The 22471-nt window shown below is 49.3% G+C and overlaps 1 protein-coding gene across 1 annotated transcript in view; it reads left to right on the top strand.

Annotated features, from left to right (window-relative positions):
* LOC119101667 (glutamate receptor ionotropic, delta-1-like) overlaps nucleotides 1-22471 on the top strand; it is a 28776-nt gene that overhangs the window by 699 nt on the left and 5606 nt on the right. Inside the window, exons 3-9 of the mRNA XM_037225084.1 lie at nucleotides 717-826; nucleotides 1554-1644; nucleotides 2169-2327; nucleotides 3124-3289; nucleotides 8542-8631; nucleotides 9129-9256; nucleotides 20927-21040. Coding sequence (XP_037080979.1) covers nucleotides 717-826; nucleotides 1554-1644; nucleotides 2169-2327; nucleotides 3124-3289; nucleotides 8542-8631; nucleotides 9129-9256; nucleotides 20927-21040 — 858 coding nt within the window. The remainder of the gene's footprint in view (nucleotides 1-716; nucleotides 827-1553; nucleotides 1645-2168; nucleotides 2328-3123; nucleotides 3290-8541; nucleotides 8632-9128; nucleotides 9257-20926; nucleotides 21041-22471) is intronic.

Genomic DNA, 22471 nt, shown 5'->3' with positions numbered 1-22471 from the left:
ATGTCAGAGTTTTGGGGTCAGATCTCCTATGTTTATAGTTTTCCCAACGTTCTCTTGTTTAGCTTGACAGCTACTTGTCAGTTGCTATCGTGGCGAGGATATCCCCCAATATGGCATTTCCAAAAGGCGTGCGTATTACGCATCCATCGTTACACGGCTTTATGCTGATGCAGTACGAATATAATGGCAAATTTTGGTACCGAAATAGCTGCAATACTTTACTCATATAATAGCAAAAGGGTTTACAACACAAGGATGTTAAATGCGTTTTAGTCCGTGCATTCGGTGACAGTGTCAGCCCTAGCAACGCTTAGAGTGTTCTTCAGTGCTCTGACATTTCCAAGGTAGAAGTAAAATGAAAGAAGGCTTTAAGTAATTGCATGTGTGGTCATGTTTCACGTACAGCACATTACCGAGGCGAAAGCATTCTTCACATTTCATGTAAATATTAGTATCGGTCTGAAACACTACCTTCGTTGCTCCGGGAATGCGCTGTCTTTGAAATGTCAGAAAACATACAGTTCTTCCGGAACTTCCTTCCTTTTTACATCCCTCGAGAAACGATCAGAACTTTGTAGAACAGCATGCCGAGTGACTGATACTCGCACAAACGTCAAAACACTTGCCTTACGCCTCTCTGCATCGCCCATCACGGCCGCTCCGTGGCCGCGGCGTGACTCTCGCCGCTGACGGTGACCGGTGCGCCGCGCCCTCAGCGTCCGCCGTTCGCGATCCTCACCATGGCCTCCGACGGCAAGACCATACTGCAGGCCACCGGCTTCTGCTTCGAGATGCTATCGGCCCTCATGGAGAAGTACGGATTCAAGTGAGTGTCGGCGCACGGCGATGCTCTGCGCTCTCGGCCTCGGCCACCATGCGGTGCCCCACGCGTCAGTCAGTATCCCGTGCGATTTGAAACTGATGTCATGCTGAAATAAGCGAGGATGGTATTGGATACGGATATCAAGAATGGATATTATCCATTCACTGACCTGGCCCCCATGTTCAACGATAGGTCAAGTGTTTTGCACGACTGGAGACCTTTGCAGGCGTACATTGGTCTAGCCGCGATGCGCTGATGTTAACGAAGCAGCCATGTGCATGGAGAATAATCTATTAAATGCGTTAATACGGTAGACGAACAATACTTCGCCGAAATGTTGCGTGGAACTAGATTATTTTTGTTGCTGACGACCAACACTATGCAGAAAAGGAAATTCCCATTGTTTTCAAACTAGCAGTTGTGTGGGCAGAGAAGGCGACGTGCTTGTGGACGCCGCGCCACCTACCGGGCGACCGTTACAGTAATGAGTTCGTGCTAACAGAAGCCCAGCGGCACTTGGCCAGCCCCTGCCTCGGAGCCCACGCCTTACAGCGCGACTGGTGGCCGCCGGCGTGTGTCTCGCTTCCACAATGCTGATATTTGTTCAGTGCCCAGCTAGTGGCCGGTCTTTCAAACACAGGCGTAACCGGCGCCGACGCGGCAGCTCGATACGGGCCGGGTGTCGGCCCGGCTCCGGTGCTCGTCGCCGCCTGACTCCCCGCCTTTTCAGCATCAGCCTCCAGCTGCCGTACGACGGCAACTGGGGGAGCCGCCTGGACAACGGCACGTGGAACGGCATGGTTGGCATGGTCAACAGATCGGTGAGGAGAGCTCGTTAGAGGTGTGCCGATACCTGGCGTGTTTGGCGTAGAACTACTGAAACTATTTGGGGACTATATGGCGAGTTCGAGGGCGTCATTGGGCGAACAAATATTTAGCCTGAAATTTCACTGAAAGGGCAGAAGCGTTTGCGTGCTTCATATCTGGTAAATGGAGTTTCATTGCTTACTTCATTTAAAATGGCTGACACACAACAACAAACGTATTGCCGTTTTCCGGGCATCGCCACAACACTGAGAAGATGACGCAGAAATGACACAGATGCAGGTGACGCGACATGCTGTTATGCAAAGCAACTCGAAAATTTCAGGAAGTGTCTCACGCCTGCAGCGAATTTAGGGGCGATTGCACTTTATACCGGAGAGGAATTTAAAAAAAATACCAAGGCGGGTGTTAAAAAGGATCCCATAATCAGATGGAGCAGATACCAAAGATTGTTACGCTTGTAGCTTAACTGTTCGTCTTGTTTTGTAACGAGCGGTCATCAATGCCGGTATTCCGACAGGAGGTGTCCCTGGGCGTGGCTGGGTTCACCATTACTCAGGTGCGTGAGGAGGGCATCGACTTCACGATCCCCTTCTACGAGGAGCCCTCAGCCATTCTCATTCCGCCGCCCAAGGCCCAGAGCAAGATGTTCGCGGTTATAAGGCCCTTCTCATGGAAGGTGGGTCTGCACGGTGGACGTGATTCGTTAACAGCGCCCAAGAATTGCCATTTGCCCCATAGGTGCATGCCCCGTCGCAGATTTTATTCCGTTTCGTCGTAGCATTTTTATAGTTACAATATTTTTGCATCTCGCGGGGAACGCGGTATGCATGCGGCCGCTTGTTACCCTCTTGTTTTTCGTGTGTTAGCAGAGTAATGCGATTTTCTTGACAGTTGTAAAAATATTTCCGTCGCAAAATCTAACTATGTACGTTCTTATGGTACCTCGTATAAAGTACAGGCCTTCATGAATGCAGCCGATAGTCACAGCACTACACCACGAAGGTCGCAACGACTCACTCCATTGAGATGGCGTCGTCAGCAGCTGCAGGGGCCCATTCCACTGAGATGGCACAGTCAGCAGCTGCAGGGACTTATTCCACTAAGATGGCGTTGTCAGCAGCTGCAGGGACTCATTCTACTGAGATGGCACGGTCAGCAGCTGCAACGACTCATTCTACTGAGATGGCACAGTCAGCAGCTGCAGCGACTCATTCCACTAAGATGGCGTCGTCAGCAGCTGCAGGGACTCATTCTACTGAGATGGCACAGTCAGCAGCTGCAGGGACTCATTCCACTGAATTGGCGTCGTCAGCAGCTGCAGGGACTCATTCTACTGAGATAGCACAGTCAGCAGCTGCAGGGACTCATTCAATTGAGATGGCACGGTCAGCAGCTGCAGGGACTCATTCCACTGAGATGGCGTCGTCAGCAGCTGCAGGGACACGAAGCACTGACGACCTCGACGTTTGCAGGTATGGATTGCCGTGAGCGTACTGCTGCTCGTGATCGCACCCGTGTTCTCGTTCTTGGAGCATTTTGAAGAGGACCTGATACCGAAGCTCTACCCCCACCGACCGAACGCCAAGGTGCGCTACTTCAGCATTCAGTGGTACATCTTCGGCGGTCTTCTTTCTCAAGGTAAGTGAACGTTGCCTTCTTGATGCCCCTCCGCTGTCACAAAGTGGTGCGGTGTTGAATCTTCGCTGTCTTCCTGTCACGAGTAAAGCAATGTTTATTTTCGGTGTGCTTCCATCTTCATCGTCATCTTCATCTTTGGCGGCCTTATGACGCTAGAGGTGCACTGCAGCGTTGTTGGCGATTCTCTATCACGAGGAGGGGGGGGGGGGGCTCACCTTTGTCACACGGGGTTACCGAACAATGACACGAGGTTTGCCCGTGTGGGTGAAGGAAGAGTCCTTTACCTGTGAAACAATGGTGGACCTTGTTCCTTTACCTAAGAAATAATTAGTAGAAACCTTCTTTTTTATTCATATAATGTTGGTATCTCATTGTTCATACTCTGCTTTGCCTCGGCGCCAGAAGGTTGGGGGGAGGGACGGGGGCCAAACTTACCCTTGGGGCGGGGTCTGAGGCCCACCCAAAAGAACACAAATTGACACCCGTGACTTCGATAAGAATGTGGGTCCTCCACAAATGAGGTAAACGGAAAGAGCCTCAGACCAATGTAGGGCCCTTGGGCATCGGGTGAATCGTTACGTTAACCTATGTGGCTTCCAGTAAAAGCGCAGGTCCCTCCGAGCAAGTGGAAAGAACCTGACACCAATGTTATGGGCGCCTGGACAATCGAGAGCACCCCGGCAGGCTACCATATGGGTGGGGGTAGCAAAAGTGTACTTTTTGTCGCCGACCAAATTTCTGGGGGGAAATTGTCGCCAGTAGCGTTGTGCGGTATCTTATGACAAAATGCTCAATAAGTCCATACATAGTAGCGATATCAGTAACCAGCCTATCACCGAAAGGTTCTGTCACCGCTGCAATTTACAATAACATGCACACAACCGAAACGTTCAACCATACGCTGTCCTTCAACAAATGTCGGGGAAAGTGCTGCTGCTAGGAAAGCAGGCGCATCTGCCATGGAATGATGAGATAGCCTAGAATGATGAGATAGTCCAATGACAACAACAGTTTTCTTCCATCTTCGGGACTTGCTGGGGTCTCACGTCTACACGCGATCTAAGGCTGGATTTGCTTTCCTGAACTGCAAAAAGAAAACAACGAAAGACCTCGATAGCCAGGGCATGGCATATCCCCAGTGGCAAGTGGCACTGGGGATGATGTCAAATATGGGGTTTCACGAGGCAACGCCCCCTTATGTAAATCACGTGTGCGCTTCGAGTCCCATCTCAGCTATCATCAAACTATCCACCATACCTTAGGCATGCCCAAGCCTGGCGCGACATGTTTTGACTGGCGGGCGCCTTTCGCCGATCCCCAACAAGTAAATTGCGTCAAAATATGTCAATAACTTCACATCAGGCGGCTGCCTTTTTGCCCTGACAGGAGGGAGCATCGGTGGACGATGCGATACTCTCCCCCCCCCCCCATCACTAGGGTTTCCTGAGGATACCAATGCGGTATATTGCGCGGTGTCGCTCAAATCTTTGGTAGCCTCTGGGATATTGGTGTCAACACTGCACGCGTGTTGACGTAAAAAAGTGTCCCAAGTTATTCTGGTTTCAGAGTAGCGATGTTTTTTCACGAGCGTTGCAAGACGATTCCAGGCTGGCGGGTGCGGCGGGTGGCAAACCACGATTCTGCGGACCGCGCGCAGAGGGTTGGCACTGCTACGTGAACGAAATCCCACATTATAAATGTAGACCCCAAACAGGAAAAACTACATGGCACTGTACTCCTAGATAAACAAGGAACACGCCTCCTTATGTTCCATGTCACTACGCTGCATGGTTTCGTAAATATCAACATACAAATTTGATGCTTGGTTTCAGGAAAATTTTACCTTCGACTTGGTCTAGTTGGGTCAATTAACAACAGAAGACTTCTTACTATTCACGAGATCTCGTTAAAGACAGTTCACCATTTGTTTTTTTACGAGGCTTTATCTTTCTTAGTTCGCAAACGTCAGTGGATCCACTCCCATCAGTCCGCGTTGCGGAGAGCGGAGAATCAGGACAGGGGTTAAAATTGTTAGCTGCCATAATTTTTATTTATTTTATACGTGCTAGTGTAAAAAATTGCGTTTCAGATCACGCAAACAGCAACTGCTAAAGCAGAATGACACATTTCATTGCCAACATCCAAGCAATGATATGGAAGTCTAAGGTCGTCTGTGTTGTTTTTTATGTTTTCTGGGACACCAACCAATGTCTATGTTAGGTTGAGCCCCTCACTGCTGATTCTCCGACCAACCAACATTTCTAGCTGGAAAATCACAAAAAATATATGAGAAAAAGCTAGCTATAACACAAAACCATCTTCTGTGGACTTGAGTCATTGACCACTATCCATTGGTCACTACCTCCCCTAATCACGGATAAAAACTGGCACTCCTTCCATTATGCCCCAACCAGACAAACTATGTTGATTTCTACTTTCATTGTAGGCAGCACAGAAGGTAGGCCGTATACCTTCACAACCTGTATAAAATTATATGGTGGTTATGCTGATGGTTCCATCAGGATAATCTTCGATTCAGTGTTAGCAAAAACAGTGATGAAATATACGATATTTGCATCCATGTTCACAAGTGCGAAGAAAATATGCCTATGAATGGGCACTACATAAGGAATGGCCTCCAGAGCTTTCCTGTTACAGTAGAGGTGCTATTATCCGAAGATAGCCAGCATTGTCAACACAGACAACGAAATATCAACCAGTTGGACCATAATGCCATGAAACCTCGTGCTGCTTGAAGTAGAACTCGTGGTGAAGGGGGAGATGGCAATGAAACCTGAGCCCCCTCTTCATTGCCTACATTTGCTACACCACCCCTTTCATCACTTGCATTGCCTTCCCATGGTCTGCATCATTAGCTATCATATAAATTCCCACCAACCAAAATTCATATCAGCAAAAGGCCAACCCGTGAATAATTGTTAAATTGCTATAAAAAATGAAGAAATAATTGCATTTCAAACAAGGGCAAAGGTTTTGGAGATTAGGAACATTGAAAAATTATGCAGTGTTCCCCAAAATATGGATGCCTCCCAGATTAGCACACTTCTTCACAAGCTTAAGGGAGGGATGGAGCCATAAACTGAATAAAAAGTAGGAAGACTCCGGATTTGAAGATTTATGTGAACGGTAACCATTTTCAATCAGGACAAAAACAAAAGTGTAAAAGCAAAAAACGGCAATAGCAAAAATGGCATAAATTGGAGTTTCAGAACTATTATAGCCTCCAGTTATTTCCCTTAATGGCGAACACCGTCATACTGAAACATTAAACTCACGGTTCTTTTCAAAGGGAAGAATGCCGGTCGTTTGTGACTGCTTCAGGGAGTCAACAGCATTATCGGTATCTGGAAAAGGTGGGTTGAATAATCACAGGTCAATTTCTACCTTGATCGGATCATCCCGCCGACTTACCCTGAACTGTTAATGTATCTCGTCGCTGAGAACAGGATGCCGAATCGCGTCACTGCCAACTAAGTAAGCAAGGTCAAAAATGAAACCCTAGACAGGCATTCATAACACTGTAATGTGAAGGACGCTTGCAAAATTGCAGTGCGTTGAAAGTCACCGCCCAACACCGATCAGTCGCATTGCAACGATTGAAACATGCCCTTGCGGCCAGATGAATCCCCAAATTTAGGTTTTCCAGCATTTTATGCTGTCTAGGTCGGGACACTGGGGATCGGCTGTTAAAAAACGCGGATCGGCCGATTGGCTGGGCCATAGGAAATACATAGATTTATCGCCGACCTATCATCGAGTCGGCCGACCAACTAGAAATCGTGGGATGTTTTTGTCGCCGGGTTAGAATGAAACATAGCAAAAATGCCATGGTGCTGTTAAGTATGGTAAAGAGTCTTATGAAAACGCTTGCTGGTGTTTTCTGGCGAAATGTATTGCTATGGAGGCATAATATCTATACATGGAGACATCGTGTTATGTTTTGCATGGAGTGCTGTACTATTTCGTCTTGGCCTTTACCAAAATTTGCTGTTCAACAAAATTTTTGGCAACAAGTTTCGCGTGGATACATGCATTTTTGTCACTGATCTTATCCACCAAGTGGGCAGGTTTTACTACCCCTGCATATGGGGCCCCCGGCCATATCGTAAGGAGCCTTTCTGGTCATTGGAAGAAGCCATGCAGGCCCCCTGCTCGCTCAAGAGTGCTTCGGCAAATTAGCGTAAAGGACCCAACAATAGCTTCGAGCCCTCCAAGTAAATGTAAAGAAATCAAGCGCAACGTGGAAGGTCTCTTAGCGATCCGACTGCCCCAGCAAGTGGACATATATGATTTGTGTCCCCTCATGTGCCCTTCACCGTCGCTTTTTGCTGTTATCGGTGACCTGAAGGCCAAGAGGCGTCCAATTGTGTTGCATTTTATGTTCTTAAAAGATACGCTTCCGTTCCGGCAGTTATGGACCCTTCGGAACCCAAGGAGGGGGGGGGGGGAAGGGGGACGGCAAAGTTCAGTGCCACCGACAGGTAGCCTTCAGTTTTAGGCTCCATAGTCACTTCGTGAAGTTTTCTGATCTGATCGTTGGGTTCGCAAGCTATTTGTCACGGATGGGGAGCTAAAATCAATAGTTCTGCCTCGCTCCATAGCGTCACAAAAACAGCGTCGAGTTTAAGTGCACACTCCGCTCCTTGCCGCATTTTCAGTTTTCTTATAGCCTGACCTCGGTCACGAGAGGTTTCCTTGCACGAGCCAGTGTTAAACCAGCACAAGCGATTCATCTAAGTGCTTCCTTTAAGCGTTTTCAGATTGCTTGCTGCGTTGTTTGATGGGAGCATACTCATTGTCGGCTACCGACATGTCCGATCTCCCATGCGACCCTCGAGCGGCAGCTACGTCACGCTATCATTCTCGACCTGGGATGCATCTCGAATACATCGGTGTCATAAAAACCTGTTCAGACTGATGGACAGTCATGACACACGAGGTGCGTGCAGCTGACTGATGCTGGCTGAGGCCGACCGACCAGCCCGGTGGCCCCCTGATTGACCCCGCCTGAAGCTGCGCTGATCGCCCGAGCTTAGCCCCGACTTGCGTCGGTCGGGACCGTCCGGTTTTCCGGTTTCGGCCGACTGACGCCGGCTCCCAGCCGGTTTCGTCACCCACTGACGCGTCTGTGGCCGTTCTCAGCAGACGAGGCCATGCCTTACCCAGGCCCTGGCTGTGAGACTGTGCCGTCCAGCTAGCCCAGCCGAGGTTGACCGGCTGTCTTGTCGCAGGCGGCCAGGTCATCCCCACCAACACGGCGTCCCGTGTGCTGCTCGGCGTCTGGTGGCTCGTCGCCATCACTATCATCGCCAGCTATACAGGTTAGCGGCACATCAGCCACGGGTCACCCTGCCTCCGCAACGGCGGCTCTTCGCCAGGGCGCAGCAGTTAGAGCCCGGACCGGCAGCAATTAGAGTCCGGGACGGCAGCTATCAGAGCCAGAAACGGCAGCAATCAGAGCCCGGAACGGCTGCTATCAGAGGTCGAAACGGCAGCTATCGACAGAGGGCCACGCATGCATCTCGAACGTACTACGAAATCGGCACTGTTCTTAATGCTAAGCACAACCGACGTCCACAGGCGCCTACAGGGACGACTGAGACACATGCCAGGTCGCCCCTCCCGCGCTGAGCCCACCAAAACCTGCTGCTAGTGGCCCAGCAAGAGTGCGGGGGCGCGGCCGCATATGGCGACGGAAGGCTGAATACTTATGTCATCGCAGCCCCCTCCGTCCCTGCCTGACCTGAGCCGGAGCTCGTGACGCGTCACGGCCGCGGCCCCAGCTCAGCTGAGTGTGTGACCCGCGTCGCTGCCGCAGGCACGCTGATCGCATTCCTGACCGTGCCCACTGTGACGGACCGGATCAACTCGCTGGAGGACCTGGTGGCCCAGCGCGAGCTCAAGTGGACCTACCGGCGCTACACGTCACACGATAGCCTCTTCAGTGTGAGCTGAGTGTTACTGCACTTCACCTGCTCCAACAGTGCACCTCTCACTGCGCATCCCTCGTCAGAGAAGTCACACATGGCCTCGATAGCCTCTTCAGTGTGAGCTGAGTGTAACTGCACTTCACCTACTCCAACGATGCACCTCTCACTGCTCGTCCCTCGTCAGAGAAGTCACACATGGCCTCGATAGCCTCTTCAGTGTGAGCTGAGTGTAACTGCACTTCACCTACTCCAACGATGCACCTCTCACTGCTCGTCCCTCGTCAGAGAAGTCACACATGGCCTCGATAGCCTCTTCAGTGTCAGCTGAGTGTAACTGCACTTCACCTACTCCAACGATGCACCTCTCACTGCGCGTCCCTCGTCAGAGAAGTCACACACGACAGTACCTTGTGTGACAATATCCATGTGACATGAGCCTAGCAGAGGGTGTCGGTGGCTAAAAAAACGGGTACCTTAGTGGTCTAAATTATTGTGGGAACCGATCGGATATAGTTCCATTGGACTAAGAAACTCGCTCGATTTGCATCCTGCTGCTCTTTTTACGGGGCTTGAGTCACGCAAAATGGCAACGGCCGCGAATGGTGGTAAACGAGGAGCACGCCCGAGCAATGACGCTCGGCTTTAGCCACGATTCAGTAGGAGCCAGGCGACTACAGTCTTGCTCTTAAACAGAGGAATGCCTTAATGGCAGCGCGACTCGAAGGCAAAATATCTTCGATTTTCGGACCAGGAGGAGGCCGACTCGTGTTTTTCCTCGTCTATCACTCGATCTCAGGTGTGATGGCATGAAGAGGCATAGGTCATGTTATGCCCAGGGACCGGTTTGGACAGTCCGGGATGCTCGGTTACGCACGGCGGTAACTGGATCTCTCGGTTAGTGTATGACGCCTCGGGAGAGATCAGGACACGGCCCGTCCTCTTCCAACGCGGTGTGCACCAGGCCTTATAAACCGTCGATTGCGGGATGTTCGGTGCGGGTAGACACCCCGCTATCACGCTTATGGGAATGGCGACGAGGGATTGAGTCGTCAGACAGGTCGGTCAGGCCGATTTCTCAGAGTGCGTCTGCCAGGGAGACTGTAAGACGTAAGCGCAGGTCCTGCCGCGCTCGCCGTCTGCCGATGGGCTCCACCCTCTCAGGTGCGCTGTCCACCTCCAGGTCTCTGAGGGGCGCACCCTGAGGCCGTGCCTTGCAAAGCTCAGTTCGGTGGGTGAGAGGCGAGGGCGCAGAGGCGCTGGAGGCCACGTCGCCTCACTGGACGGGCCTCTGCACTAGTCTCTGACACGCTGCCGCGTCGCCAAAGGCTGACGTGCGGCAGCGGGAGGGTCTGAGCGGTGGGAGTGGCCGAAGTAGCGGTGGCCTGTCCCACGATGGACGAGCCGGGAGGGAGCGTCGCCCGAACAGGGAGTCGTCATCCTGAAGGTCAGACGAGGGAACAAGTCGTCATCCACCTTAGCTACGCCCGAAGCAGTCTCAGTAGCCGTGTCGGTGGCAGGCTGATTAGCCTGATATGCTTTTAATGGGTCATAAACGTGACTTTAATGGGTGTTTGAAATGGATGGAATCAAAACTTATTCTTAGCTTAGTGGGGAATCGCGCATACGACGCTGAAGAGGATGGGGCTGCACCCCTTGTGCCTGCCAGGGATGGGTGTCGTGGTGTGGACGGCAGCCAGTAGGTATACTTGAGGCGCATGTGGCGAGGCGCCGAATGTATACGTCTGTGTGGATTACCTTAGGATAATGTTGCTTCTGGGATGGATACACAGCGGCCCCCTTGTCATTGCAATCCGCTGATTGCGCGGGATCTCTGTCGATTTGGGCGAACGTACCATGGGGTTCAGGACGGGTAATCTCGCTCAATGCATTTGGTTCCGTTTTTTGCCCTGACTGAATATCATCTCCAGCCAAACGGTGGAGGTGGGATACCGTCTTAAAAGCGCACAACCGTGCATAGAGAAACAGCAATACATGGTGCCTGACCGGTCCCACCATCCAACAAATTCACCGATCACACGTTTGATCCAATCTTCTACTTCGAATACGGTTGCATAAAATGCCGAGTAACATTGCACTTCCACGTCCGTAATATGTACTTTTAAATGGGAAATCTGAAGTAAGGAGTTACGCCGCACCTTACCAAGCACCTATCGGGCTTCACGAACGCAGCTGATTTGACAATGGAGCGGACATCCACACCGAAACTGAAGTAAACTGAAAGGATGCTTTGGCCGGTCGTAAAATCTGCAGTAGTAATCATAGAAAAGCCAGCGCATCGCCAATAACGAGCGGAGGGGCGGGATGTTTAGACCTAGAATCAGCCTGCATTGAGCTCTGAGGCGACGTGAACATGCCAGGGGCGGGCGTGAGCGCATAACTGAGAAAATCAGTGCAGCTGCAGTTCGTGTTGTAACTTTGTAGGCACCTCGAATATGTGTGAAGAAGCGTTGGGGATAAATCTAGCAGGCTGGCATGAGGATTATTTTTCTTCCACATGCCGTGGATGTCACGGGATCGTGTTTTTCTTCCTTGCTATGACACAGACTGACATAATGGATGTTTATAAGGTGTACAACGTATAGAAAGGATAAAGTCAGCTATGTCAGGAAACTTTTGTCTTCGAAGACGTAGCGCAGGCGGGGGGGGGGGCACGTGCTCCCCCCCCCCCCACCCGCTTATGTTCCGAGGGATACTTCGCGCTCCTCGAAACCTACGAGTAAGGGCCCGATTTGGGGGCCCGAAGGTCTTGAAAGGCCAGCTGGGGGTCCCATTCAAGGGCCCCGCCAGCAGGGCCGGGCGCTCCAGTGTCAGCCATAGGGCCTTGCGTGATCGTCAGGGCCCCGCTGAGTCGATAAGGGTCTATATTTGGGTCAGACACCACCAGTAACGCACAGTGTGCTCCGTGGCGGCATAGTCTAAGAGCCTATTTCCCAGGCAGTGGCAGAGCCGGAACCAGTGATTTACATTGTTCGGGACCCCACAGCGCCTAATAGGGGCCCTGTGTTGTCAAGGGGCCCCGAGTCCGCCAGAGGCAGTGCTCGAAGAGGCCCAAAGTACCCAGTGGGCCCACCGGGTCCAACAATTAAGGGCGCGATTGGAGAATGTAAGGGCGCAAAGGGCTGGTCGGAGTCTTATTCAGGGGCCCCGACCTGCAAAGAAGGACACTCAAATAACGGTGAGCCCCTGAGTAGATTTGGGCCTATACGTCAGTTAGGCATCACCGCACCATGCAGTCGGCTCCATGTTGATATGGACCTGAGGACTCAATTCCTAATCAACTACAAAGCCGGGGCCAGTGCTTTACACTGCTCGGGGCTTTGTATCTGTCAGGGGTCAACAGCGCCTGACAGAGGGCCCTGCGCTTGCAAGGGCCCCGAGCCGACCAAGGGAAGTGTTCGGTGAGGCCCGGAGAGGGGTGCAGGTGGCCCACCGGAACCGACGATCAAAGGCCCGGTTGGAGGACACAAGGGCCTGAAGGACTGCCTCTAGGTCACATAAAGGATCGCAGCCCGTAGGGTTGTGAGCTGAAACACCAGGCAGAGGTCCTCTTGCAAGGTTTAAGGAACCACTGAGACAATGTAGGTCTCATGTAGGTATGTAGCGTAGTATGTCAATGCAAGTATGATAATGTAATGCAGGTCCAAGTCGGTCAGAGACCACGAACACCGAACAGTCGGCTTCATGTCCGTCTGAGCCCTCGAGACCCATTTCTCAAGCAGAAAGGAAGCTGAAATGAGGCGAGATTTGCAATGTTCTTGGTTCCTGACATAATGCGGGGCTCCTGTGTTGTTCATTGGCCACGATGCCGAACAGGGGTCCTGCAAGTGGCCCGAGTCGGAGCGTGTTTGAAATGGCCCGAAAAGGTGTCCAGGGGTCTCGAGACGAAAGATCAAGGGCCCGATTGGATGGCTGAAGGGTCCGAAGGCTGGCTTAGGTCACATTAAGAACCCCGCTCACAGGGCCATGATCTGAAATGCCATTAAGATTATTTCCTGCACCGATGGGCATCCCTGAGACAGAGCATTCCTCTATTTTTGCCAGAGATCAAAAGCAACGAACAGTCGGCCCCGAGTTGGTTTGAGCTTTGGGAGCCCATTTTGCAAACAGGAGCAGGGCCAGACCTGCGATTTACACTGGTTGTGCTCCTGTATCGCTCACATTGAGGCGATGGAAGGATCCTGTGCCAGTCAGGGCCCCTAGTATCGAACGGTGGGTCCTGTAATCCTTCTCCAGCATTGGGTTTAGTTAGGCCAAACTGGATTCTATGGGTCAATCACGTGACCACTTACTGCAATCAGGGATGTTGGTACGTTAATGGTGGTGCATGCGTCGATCCGGAGACAACTGTGCGGGTATAAAGGCCTCCCGCGTCAGAGAGTGGACCAATGTGATATGATGTATCCCTCTACGGGCATCCGGATCGGCCAGGGATGCTGCCCCGCGTCGCCAGAATGAGGACTGGAAACGCACCGCGGTGGGACAGAATGGCCTATCAGTCCCTGGCCGGAAACAACAATGTGCCCCGTAGTGTTGTACTCGAGGGAGCCCCTTTACAGGAAAGAAATCAGGGTTGTCATTGGTGTTGAATGAAGTGAGTCGAAATAAATTCAAAATTCACAAGGCCATCCCATGTTTCGCTGAGAACGCTCATTATTTTGCAAAATCGACTGATGAAACAAATATTATCAAAAGGTTTGATCCTGCGGGCCGGGTGCCGACAGTGGTGTGGTTCACTCGCCTGTGTTAACCACCGCGCGTCTGGGAAACTAGAGGTACGGTATTTAATTAACTGCAGTGACCGCCCTTCCCGCCAGGGTGAGAGGCTGGCAACGCCATTTATAACCCCAGCAACTGAGGGCGCCATCAAGCCTAACTGACACGCTCACAATCTCAGGGAGCAAGGATAGCGATGACTTGGATTTCAATATTCATAAAACCGGACGGCGTTGGCCACTACAAGTAACGCCAGGGGGCGGCTGTCGAACGAGCAAGGCTGGCCATCGTAAGCTAATGCTGCTGAATGCTTTTCAGAATTAATTCGTGCTGCTCAAAGATTGCACTATGATATTTTCTTACAACTTTGAGGCTGTCCTCTAGACAGATTAACAGTTGTGGCGACACGGAAAATAGAGATTGTATGTTTACTCTTTTAGCTCCACCACCAGATCCAACACCACTTTGTGGCAATATTAAGACCAAGACGTTATCGTCATCAATCTAAAACCCCACAGATGAAGCTTGCGGCCAAAACATTTTTAGTTGTGTGATTTGATATCCTAAGGTGCTTAAAGGAACTTTTTTTCAGATGCATCACTACTTTCGTCCACCTTTTGGACACCACCGAATGTTAGCTTTGAGGTAGATACTGCGCGACCTAAGGAGACTGCACCGCCATGCGTCGAGTTTTTTGTTCTTCTGATATGCGAGTGCGCATGCTCAAAACTACGTTACATAGTTTGTACCGCTGATCGGCTCTGACTGAACCTTGAACATATCCAAACAATCGTGGCCAAGCCATGTTAATGCAAATTATTGACCCATTTTGATATTCAATGTGCATTTGCGGAATCCTTGCTATATCTGTACGGTCCAAATAAGAATTCTGACAAAGATTCTGAGTTTTGTCGCTTTAAAAAGCGTCCAGTGGACCGTTGTGAAAAGAACAGCGCCGGCAATTTACTTCCTACAGTCATTTAATGGATGATCTTGTCAGTTTATTTACTATAAACTTAAGGCAGAATTGGTCTCGCAGTAGCGTCTGACCTATAACATGTCCTTAACAACAGACGGCCCATATCTGGCGATTCTTTTGGGGGCCTTTGACAAACCTGTGCTACCCCCCCCCCCCCCTTGCCAAGGCTCTGGCTGCGTCCCTACATCGAGGCGCATGTTGCCTCCATACGTACTTCAGGAAAGCTTAGAGTACGAACACGCGAGCCAAACAGCTTTGTTTACTTCTGCGGGTAGCGGAACAATATCGAGTGTTATAGGATGTCCGCATTTCAGCGAATGAAAAAGTGACCGTAATTAGTTTATTAATTGATCGCCATACTGATCACTAATTTACTACCGAACTAACTCATAAATGACTTAACTGACTGAATGACTTAATAAACGTCTTTTATGCCACCCTTAGCGATATTTCTGGATTTATTATAGCCATCCAAACTTGTCAGGTCCAACGCAACAACATCGTTGCCATGCCAACGATCATTTGGCCATTGACATCGCTTCAGCCTCAGCATTTTGCGATTTAATCCGGGGGAGGGGGGCTTTTAGGTCTATGAAACCAGAGAAGGAGGCAGAGAGCTAGGCTGAAGTTGATTCGGCCAACTAAAAGCAAGACGTAATTTCTCTTTATGAACCTGGCTATAGGTAGGCGGCCACCAGCAAGAATGCGTAGTCGCAGCCGGCGGCGCAGACCAACAGCGGGCAGCCGGGCACTCGAGAACGTACCGCTCCCTCCCTTCGAACTAATGTTTACACCGCCGTGGTTGTGACGTCAGAAAATGTAGTGATTGTTGAAGCTTTAGTGGAGTACACCGCGTCCATATTATGCTGACTGCTAACGTAGATACACATAAGCGGATCAATGTAGTTATAGGCCTTATACCCTAAACCTACACATATGTACCCATTGCGTTTGCAATGATAACTCGCGCAGCCTATCTGACCTCAATGCGATGTCTGAAGCGGGCTTAAATAACCGATACTGCACGGTCTAAGAGGAGTTAAACCATTTTTATCCAGCATTAACCTTGACATGGCGATGGCTCGGGCACGCTGCATTCTCAAAACCTGTTTCTCGTGGAGGGTGACGTTCTTAGAGTCTTTCACATGTGTATGATATTTTAAGCTGGAATAGCCATTTGGAAAGCATTCACTGAAATTAACAGTCCTGCCCGTCTAAAGACCTAAAACCCTTCAGTTTCTGAGGTACCCTTCCCCCCCCCCCCCCCCCCCCTGATGCCCACCAAGATGTACAGAATATTTCTTGCGGAATATTTTTAGGCCATTTAGACATGCACGACGTCAGAGCAATGTAATTCCAACCCTGCTGCCCCATAGGCCATGCGGCGTTCAGGACCTAGAGAAATGTTGCCATTGAGCTATAGCGAACATTAATTGATTCTTAATCAATGTAGGAAAAGCCGTGCAACTTTCAATTACAAACCATGTTTTGTGCTGCATAATGTGAGAAGTTGGATATAGTCGTTTGCTGTTACGGAAATAAGTATTGTAATCAAATAAGGTATAAAATGTTATAACCGATGATTTGGATACAAGCAGACATCTTAACTCAAAATCATGCAAAAACTCTACGAGACAGGGCCAAAACGCGAGCACATAACATTTGCTTACCAAACACTTCCAGCATCGCCACTGCCACCTCTCGGCGAGTTTGAAGTACCACAAGCGAGTGCTAGTGCGGCAATTTCACGCGGGTAGTTTTGTGGCGCCTCAACGGCATGCAATGGTCCCATGATTCGATCAATCAATGAAGTGCTGAGGAGTAAGTGTATTAAGTAGAAAAGTGTGTTGTCTTAAACAGCCTTTTCCACTTAAAAACGTACCAATAGTCTTAAGTGGGCTTTTGTCATCACACCGGATGCCTGCTCCCATATCTTCAGGTGTGGTATTTTTCCTTTTGATATTTCATCACTTGAAGCAGCCATTTTGTTTGCACAGTTCGCTTGCTGCATTCTCAGTGCATACTTTCAACGGAACTCAGTAGCGAAAGTTAGACGTTTTGAGTAAAACGTGGCACCTGCTTTTGAAGCGTCCAAACCGCGGTCACTAACAAAAACCATCCGTCGCAGTTATTTGACAGAAGATAAAAACTTTTTGACATGCCCCATGACACAGTGGATCACCAATGCAACGTGGGAGCGTTTATACTTTGCGCCGCGTTGATTTCGCTGACACTGTCGTAATCGATGCGGAGGTGACCTTTTAAAGAACATGCTCTGTGCCGGGCCGTGTATTGTTTAGAGATAGCTGCTGGGTGTTAAAACCGTTTAGTGACTGATAAGTCATTTCCTTGCATACGCATTGCGCTGATCATGCATTGCATACGCATTCAACGTTAATGTTGCCTTCAGTTAAGAAACCCATGGAATATTTGCATCTGTTGCGTCTCGCGCTTGAGACAAGGAGTCCACATCCACAACCCCAGTCCGCACACAGGTCTGGGCCGGTACACTGCGGCACAGCCTAACTGGCAGGATGACATGGGCGACGACAGTAATGCGGTACAGCATGGCCCGCAGCGAGGCACCGGGAAGTGGGGTCGGCCGTGATTCACGGCGAGGGCGGGCGTGGCGGTCGGACGTTCCTCGGGGGGCGGATGTGCTCTAAGACACCCTCACCCCCACCCCTAGAGCGGAGCAGGTTTGCTGGCATTTCTGTCCAGGTGATGGACGTTCGGACTCTCAAACGGTCGCGCGTCTTAGCCACCCCTCAGAAAGCTTAATAGATGGCGCCACCAGCAAGCTGGAGTTGGCGCCGCTGTCATCCGGGCACGGGAGACGGCGAAGAGACGGCGGGAGACGGCGAAGTCACATCGTCCGGGGTCTGTGAAATGCGTCTGATGGACCGACCACCATTAAAAGTGAAGGGCGTCTTCAGTGTAAAAACACACACAGATTGCATGAGCCGATGAAATCTAGCCAGACTGTGATGAGCGAGGAGCAGCGAGCCGTGTATCGTTGACGTCACAGACACAAGACCCCGTGCCTTAGCTACGGCTCAGCCACCCGACCAGCCACGGCTCAGCAGCCCAGCCGGCCACTCTCAGCAATCTTGCTAGCCACCCTCAGCAATCGTGGTAGCCATGGCTCAGCGACCCAGTCAGCCAAGGCTAGACTAGCCACCCTCAGCAACCCACTCAGCCACGGCTCAGCCATCCGACCAGCCACGGCTCAGCCACCCGACCAGCCACGGCTCAGTCATCCCACCAGCCACGGCTCAGCTCCGGCACCTGATGCGTTATGCCGGGCCCATCCAAGCTTAGACGCATGGAGTTATCAAGTCAATCTTAGCAAAGGAGTTCCAAAACTTCAGCCTCTTTTTCAGAGTGCACTATTGTGCGTTGGAAAAGCTGTGGAGATTTTAAGCCCCACAGCATTTTGATCTTCAAGCGTGTGCTTGTGACTTAAATAAAAATTGCAAACCACTTCTGGGATGCTTGGCAGCGAGCCGCACCAGGCCAAGTCTGCCGTGACAGCATATTTGCGAGTCCCTTCATATTACGACACACATATAGGTACTCGACTTCGGAGGGCACGTGCGGAAAATGTTTTCTGCGGGGAGCAAACGTCATATTTTCTCCGAAACCATGCGAGTTTAAACAAAATTTCTGCGAACTTGCGCAGTATTGCGTGGACACTTCTTGGCTCCGGGGGGATGGACCCCGTTGCCCTCTTCTGGCTATATCCCTGGACTTCGATGGTGTACAAAGTTGAAATACTTCCATGATCAACTATCAAAGGTGCCACTTCGAGCGTGAGCACTTGGTGGTGTGGTATTGCAACATTGGTTTAAATAATGCTCGTTAGGACCTAGGAATGCATGGAGTGGGCTTCCATAGCCAGGCTTGTGTTCGGTGACGCCGTGATGATGTGTTAGCCCCATTTTACATTTAACCTTCCATTGACCAGGAGAGGGAGCTCGAAGAGGGTCGGAACAGGTCTCTGGACATGTCGCCTCCGTGGTCTTGGGGAAAGATGCTGGACTCGTAATCCAGCGGCACTGGGTACGAGTCCCAGAGTGGGCGCATTGTTTGACCCGACTGAAACGGAAAGGCCAGCTGGCAGCTGGCCAACGAGGCTCAACCCAGACCCGAGGCGGCCGTGTCGCAGCATTGTGCGGCACGTAAAACCCTCCGCATTCCTGTCCGGCGAAAGGGCGGAGGCAAAATTAGCTGTTGAACTGGACGGCACGCTTGGGTGGTGGGTTCGGGGTACACGCAACAAGCTATGCTTAGCAGGTACTCTGAATCCGAAGTCACCCATACAAACCATTCGGGATAATTTTTTAAAAATGTCACTTTGGTAGAAAAGATAAAGGTGTATGGTATGTCCTAAAGACAGGGGAAACTTACACCGCTGCCGACCTGGTTCGACTCCTTGCATTCTTGATTCATCGACTTGTGAATGATGGACTGCTAACGGGCTCAAAACGAAACTGATACAAAACCGCGCACATGCTTGTACCGCAAGCGCGCTAGTTCCTCAATCAAGCAGTACGCAGTGTTGTGTGACAAAGGGATAGTTATTACTTCGGGCGTAATTTGAAGCATGCTCAAAACATAAACTACGAGCCAGCTTTTGATAAGAAACAGCATATAAAGCATCTTATTTCAAGAGAAACCACGTCCAAGTGTTACATAAGTCAGCTGTTACAGTGCCTACATATTCCATGCAAGCAGCCGATATATCTCAAATGTCACACGTGTACTAAATGTATTCATGGTATCCTGCGGTTCCAGTAATACGAATGTATACGCAGCCCCACAGCGTGTCAAAGAATCAATTCTTGTTAATGCCATGTGCATAATCTCAAAACGTTTTTTGCATTTGTCTGTGATTGTTCAAAATAGTTTGTTGGGACACGCAGCTGATGTAATATGAGCCTAATCATTGCATCTGAATGTAATTCTTCCATGTTTCATCGTTCCATTAAAGCCACGGTCTCCATACTCCAATGTTGCAAAAAAACAATGTTCACGTGGCAATGATTACACGAATGTGATAGACTGCATATCACCTTTCCATTATGCGACCAGCGTCGCCCTGCGCGAAATATGGCTAAAAGGCAAAATTTATGAAAACGTAGCAACTACGGCCAGTTTTCCGCACCGTATTGTACTACCCATATCAGCTTTGTTCTTAAAGGTACCACAATTCATTATTATTACATTACACACAAAGTGTGTGACCTTGATCAAATGTGAGGTCACAAGAGGGTCACGAAAGTTAAAAAAACGGTCGTTCTGATAGATGCTGTTAAAGCTTGTAGTAGAACGTCAAGACGGATATCGAGGAGGCATAGCTGACCCCGCATGTTTTCGAAATTTTGAATGGGTGAGCTTTCGGTGGTATCATGCTCTATTACTACAGCAAGTTTGACCTATGACAAATGATCCACAAAAAAAGTTGAGAGGTCAATTTATGTAGGTTGGCCTCTTTGACATGACCTAGGTCCCTGATATTGGTAGTTCAAAACCTCGATGTTGCGCAAAGATATGTGAAGATATCCAAACTGACATATTGACTTGATACTTGATACTGAAAATTTCGTGCTTTTGTGACCGTTTGTTTTTACATGCACTCAGAAAACGGTGGAGGAAGTCAACTTGCCCGCCCGGGCGGGACGTGCATAAAATCGCATATTATTACACCCACAAACTAATCCATTCCAGTGTAGCTTACACGGCACAGTAATACCTTTGCAGCACTCATACGTTTTGGGTGCATTATGACCACCCGAATCATGTTAACCCTTCAATTTAACTAAAAGCATTTCAGGAACATGCTGAACCTGACAGGGCTTTGTTCCAAATCCATCGTCGGTGCGCACCCCTTGTCTTCATGGATCACGCCCGCCCGGCCTGGAAGAGCATTACCATATGTCTGGTATGATGTTCCCTTGTTTTCCGTTTCAGACATCGCAGTCGGAGATATACAAGAGCATCGGCAGCAAGCACACTGACCTTCGAGTCGGGTCGGACGCTGAGGGCATCGCCGGGGTCCTCTCCGGGCGCTGGGCCTTTATCAAGGTCAGCCGTTATCTGAGGTCGACCTGGCCAGGTTTGGCGTGTCATGTCATGGTATTATAACATTGGTCATATAATGATACTGTAAATCTTTACAGCGATTTAGGTCGATATAGATGTCGTACGGAGGGTATTGTGATATCGGTATAATTTTGTTAACCGCGTGGCATCGGTATTACGCTCTCTATGCATGTACGCATGAGGTACATGCATAGAGTACATATATATATATATATATATATATATATATATATATATATATATATATATATATTCTATATATCTATATCTATCTATCTATCTATCTATCTATCTATCTATATCTATCTATCTATCTATCTATATATATATATATATATATATATATATATATATATATATATATATATATATATATATATATATATATATATATATATATATAAATCTATCTCCTCTTTCTCTCTCCTCTCTCCTCTCTCTCTCTCTCTCTCTCTCTCTCTCTCCTCTCTTTCTCTCTCTCTCTCTATCTCTCTCTCTCTCTCTCTCTCTCTCTCTCTCTTCTCTCTCTCTCTCTCTATCCTCTCTCTCTCTCTCTCTCTCTCTCTCTCTCTCTCTCTCCTCTCTCTCTCTCTCTCTCTCTCTCTCTCTCTCTCTCTCTCTCTCTCTCTCTCTCCTCTCTCTCTCTCTCTCTCTCTCTCTCTTCTCTCTCTCTCTCTCTCTCTCTCTCTCTCTCTCTCTCTCTCTCTCTCTCTCTCTCTCTCTCTCTCTCTCTCTCTCTCTCTCTCTCTCTCTCTCTCTCTCTCTCTCTCTCTCTCTCTCTCTCTCTCTCTCTCTCTCTCTCTCTCTCTCTCTCTCTCTCTCTCTCTCTCTCTCTCTCTCTCTCTCTTCTCTCTATATATATATATCTATATCTATCTATCTATCTATATATATATATATTATATATATTATATATATATCTATATATCTATATATCTATATATCTATATATATATATTTATCTATATATCTATATATCTATATATCTATATATCTATATATATATATATATATATATATATATATACGTACTTATATGTTCGTGTGTGTGTGTGTGTGTGTGTGTGTGTGTGTGTGTGTGTGTGTGTGTGTGTGTGTGTGTGTGTGTGTGTGTGTGTGTGTGTGCGTGTGTGTGTGTGTGTGTGTGTGTGTGTGTGTGTGTGCGTGTGTGGCGTGTGTGTGTGTGTGTGTGTGTACTTATCAGACACACGAAATACAGGTTAAGACGGCGCACGGAAAACCAGTTAGTGCGTGGAAAGACGCATGTTTCAATGTCCGTGAGGGTAATGGGGATGGTATCAGTTTATGCACTTACACAAATATTTATAACATATTGGGTGTATGTTTATTATACGAATGTAATATTTAGTTGCATAACGAAAATATCCATGTGGTTGGTTCTCAAATATCGGG

Source organism: Pollicipes pollicipes, unplaced genomic scaffold (genome assembly GCF_011947565.3).
Source record: "Pollicipes pollicipes isolate AB1234 unplaced genomic scaffold, Ppol_2.1 Scaffold_2555;HRSCAF=2994_pilon_pilon_pilon, whole genome shotgun sequence".
Classification (NCBI taxonomy): Eukaryota; Metazoa; Arthropoda; class Thecostraca; order Pollicipedomorpha; family Pollicipedidae; genus Pollicipes; species Pollicipes pollicipes.
This window is presented reverse-complemented; position numbering and strand designations above follow the sequence as displayed.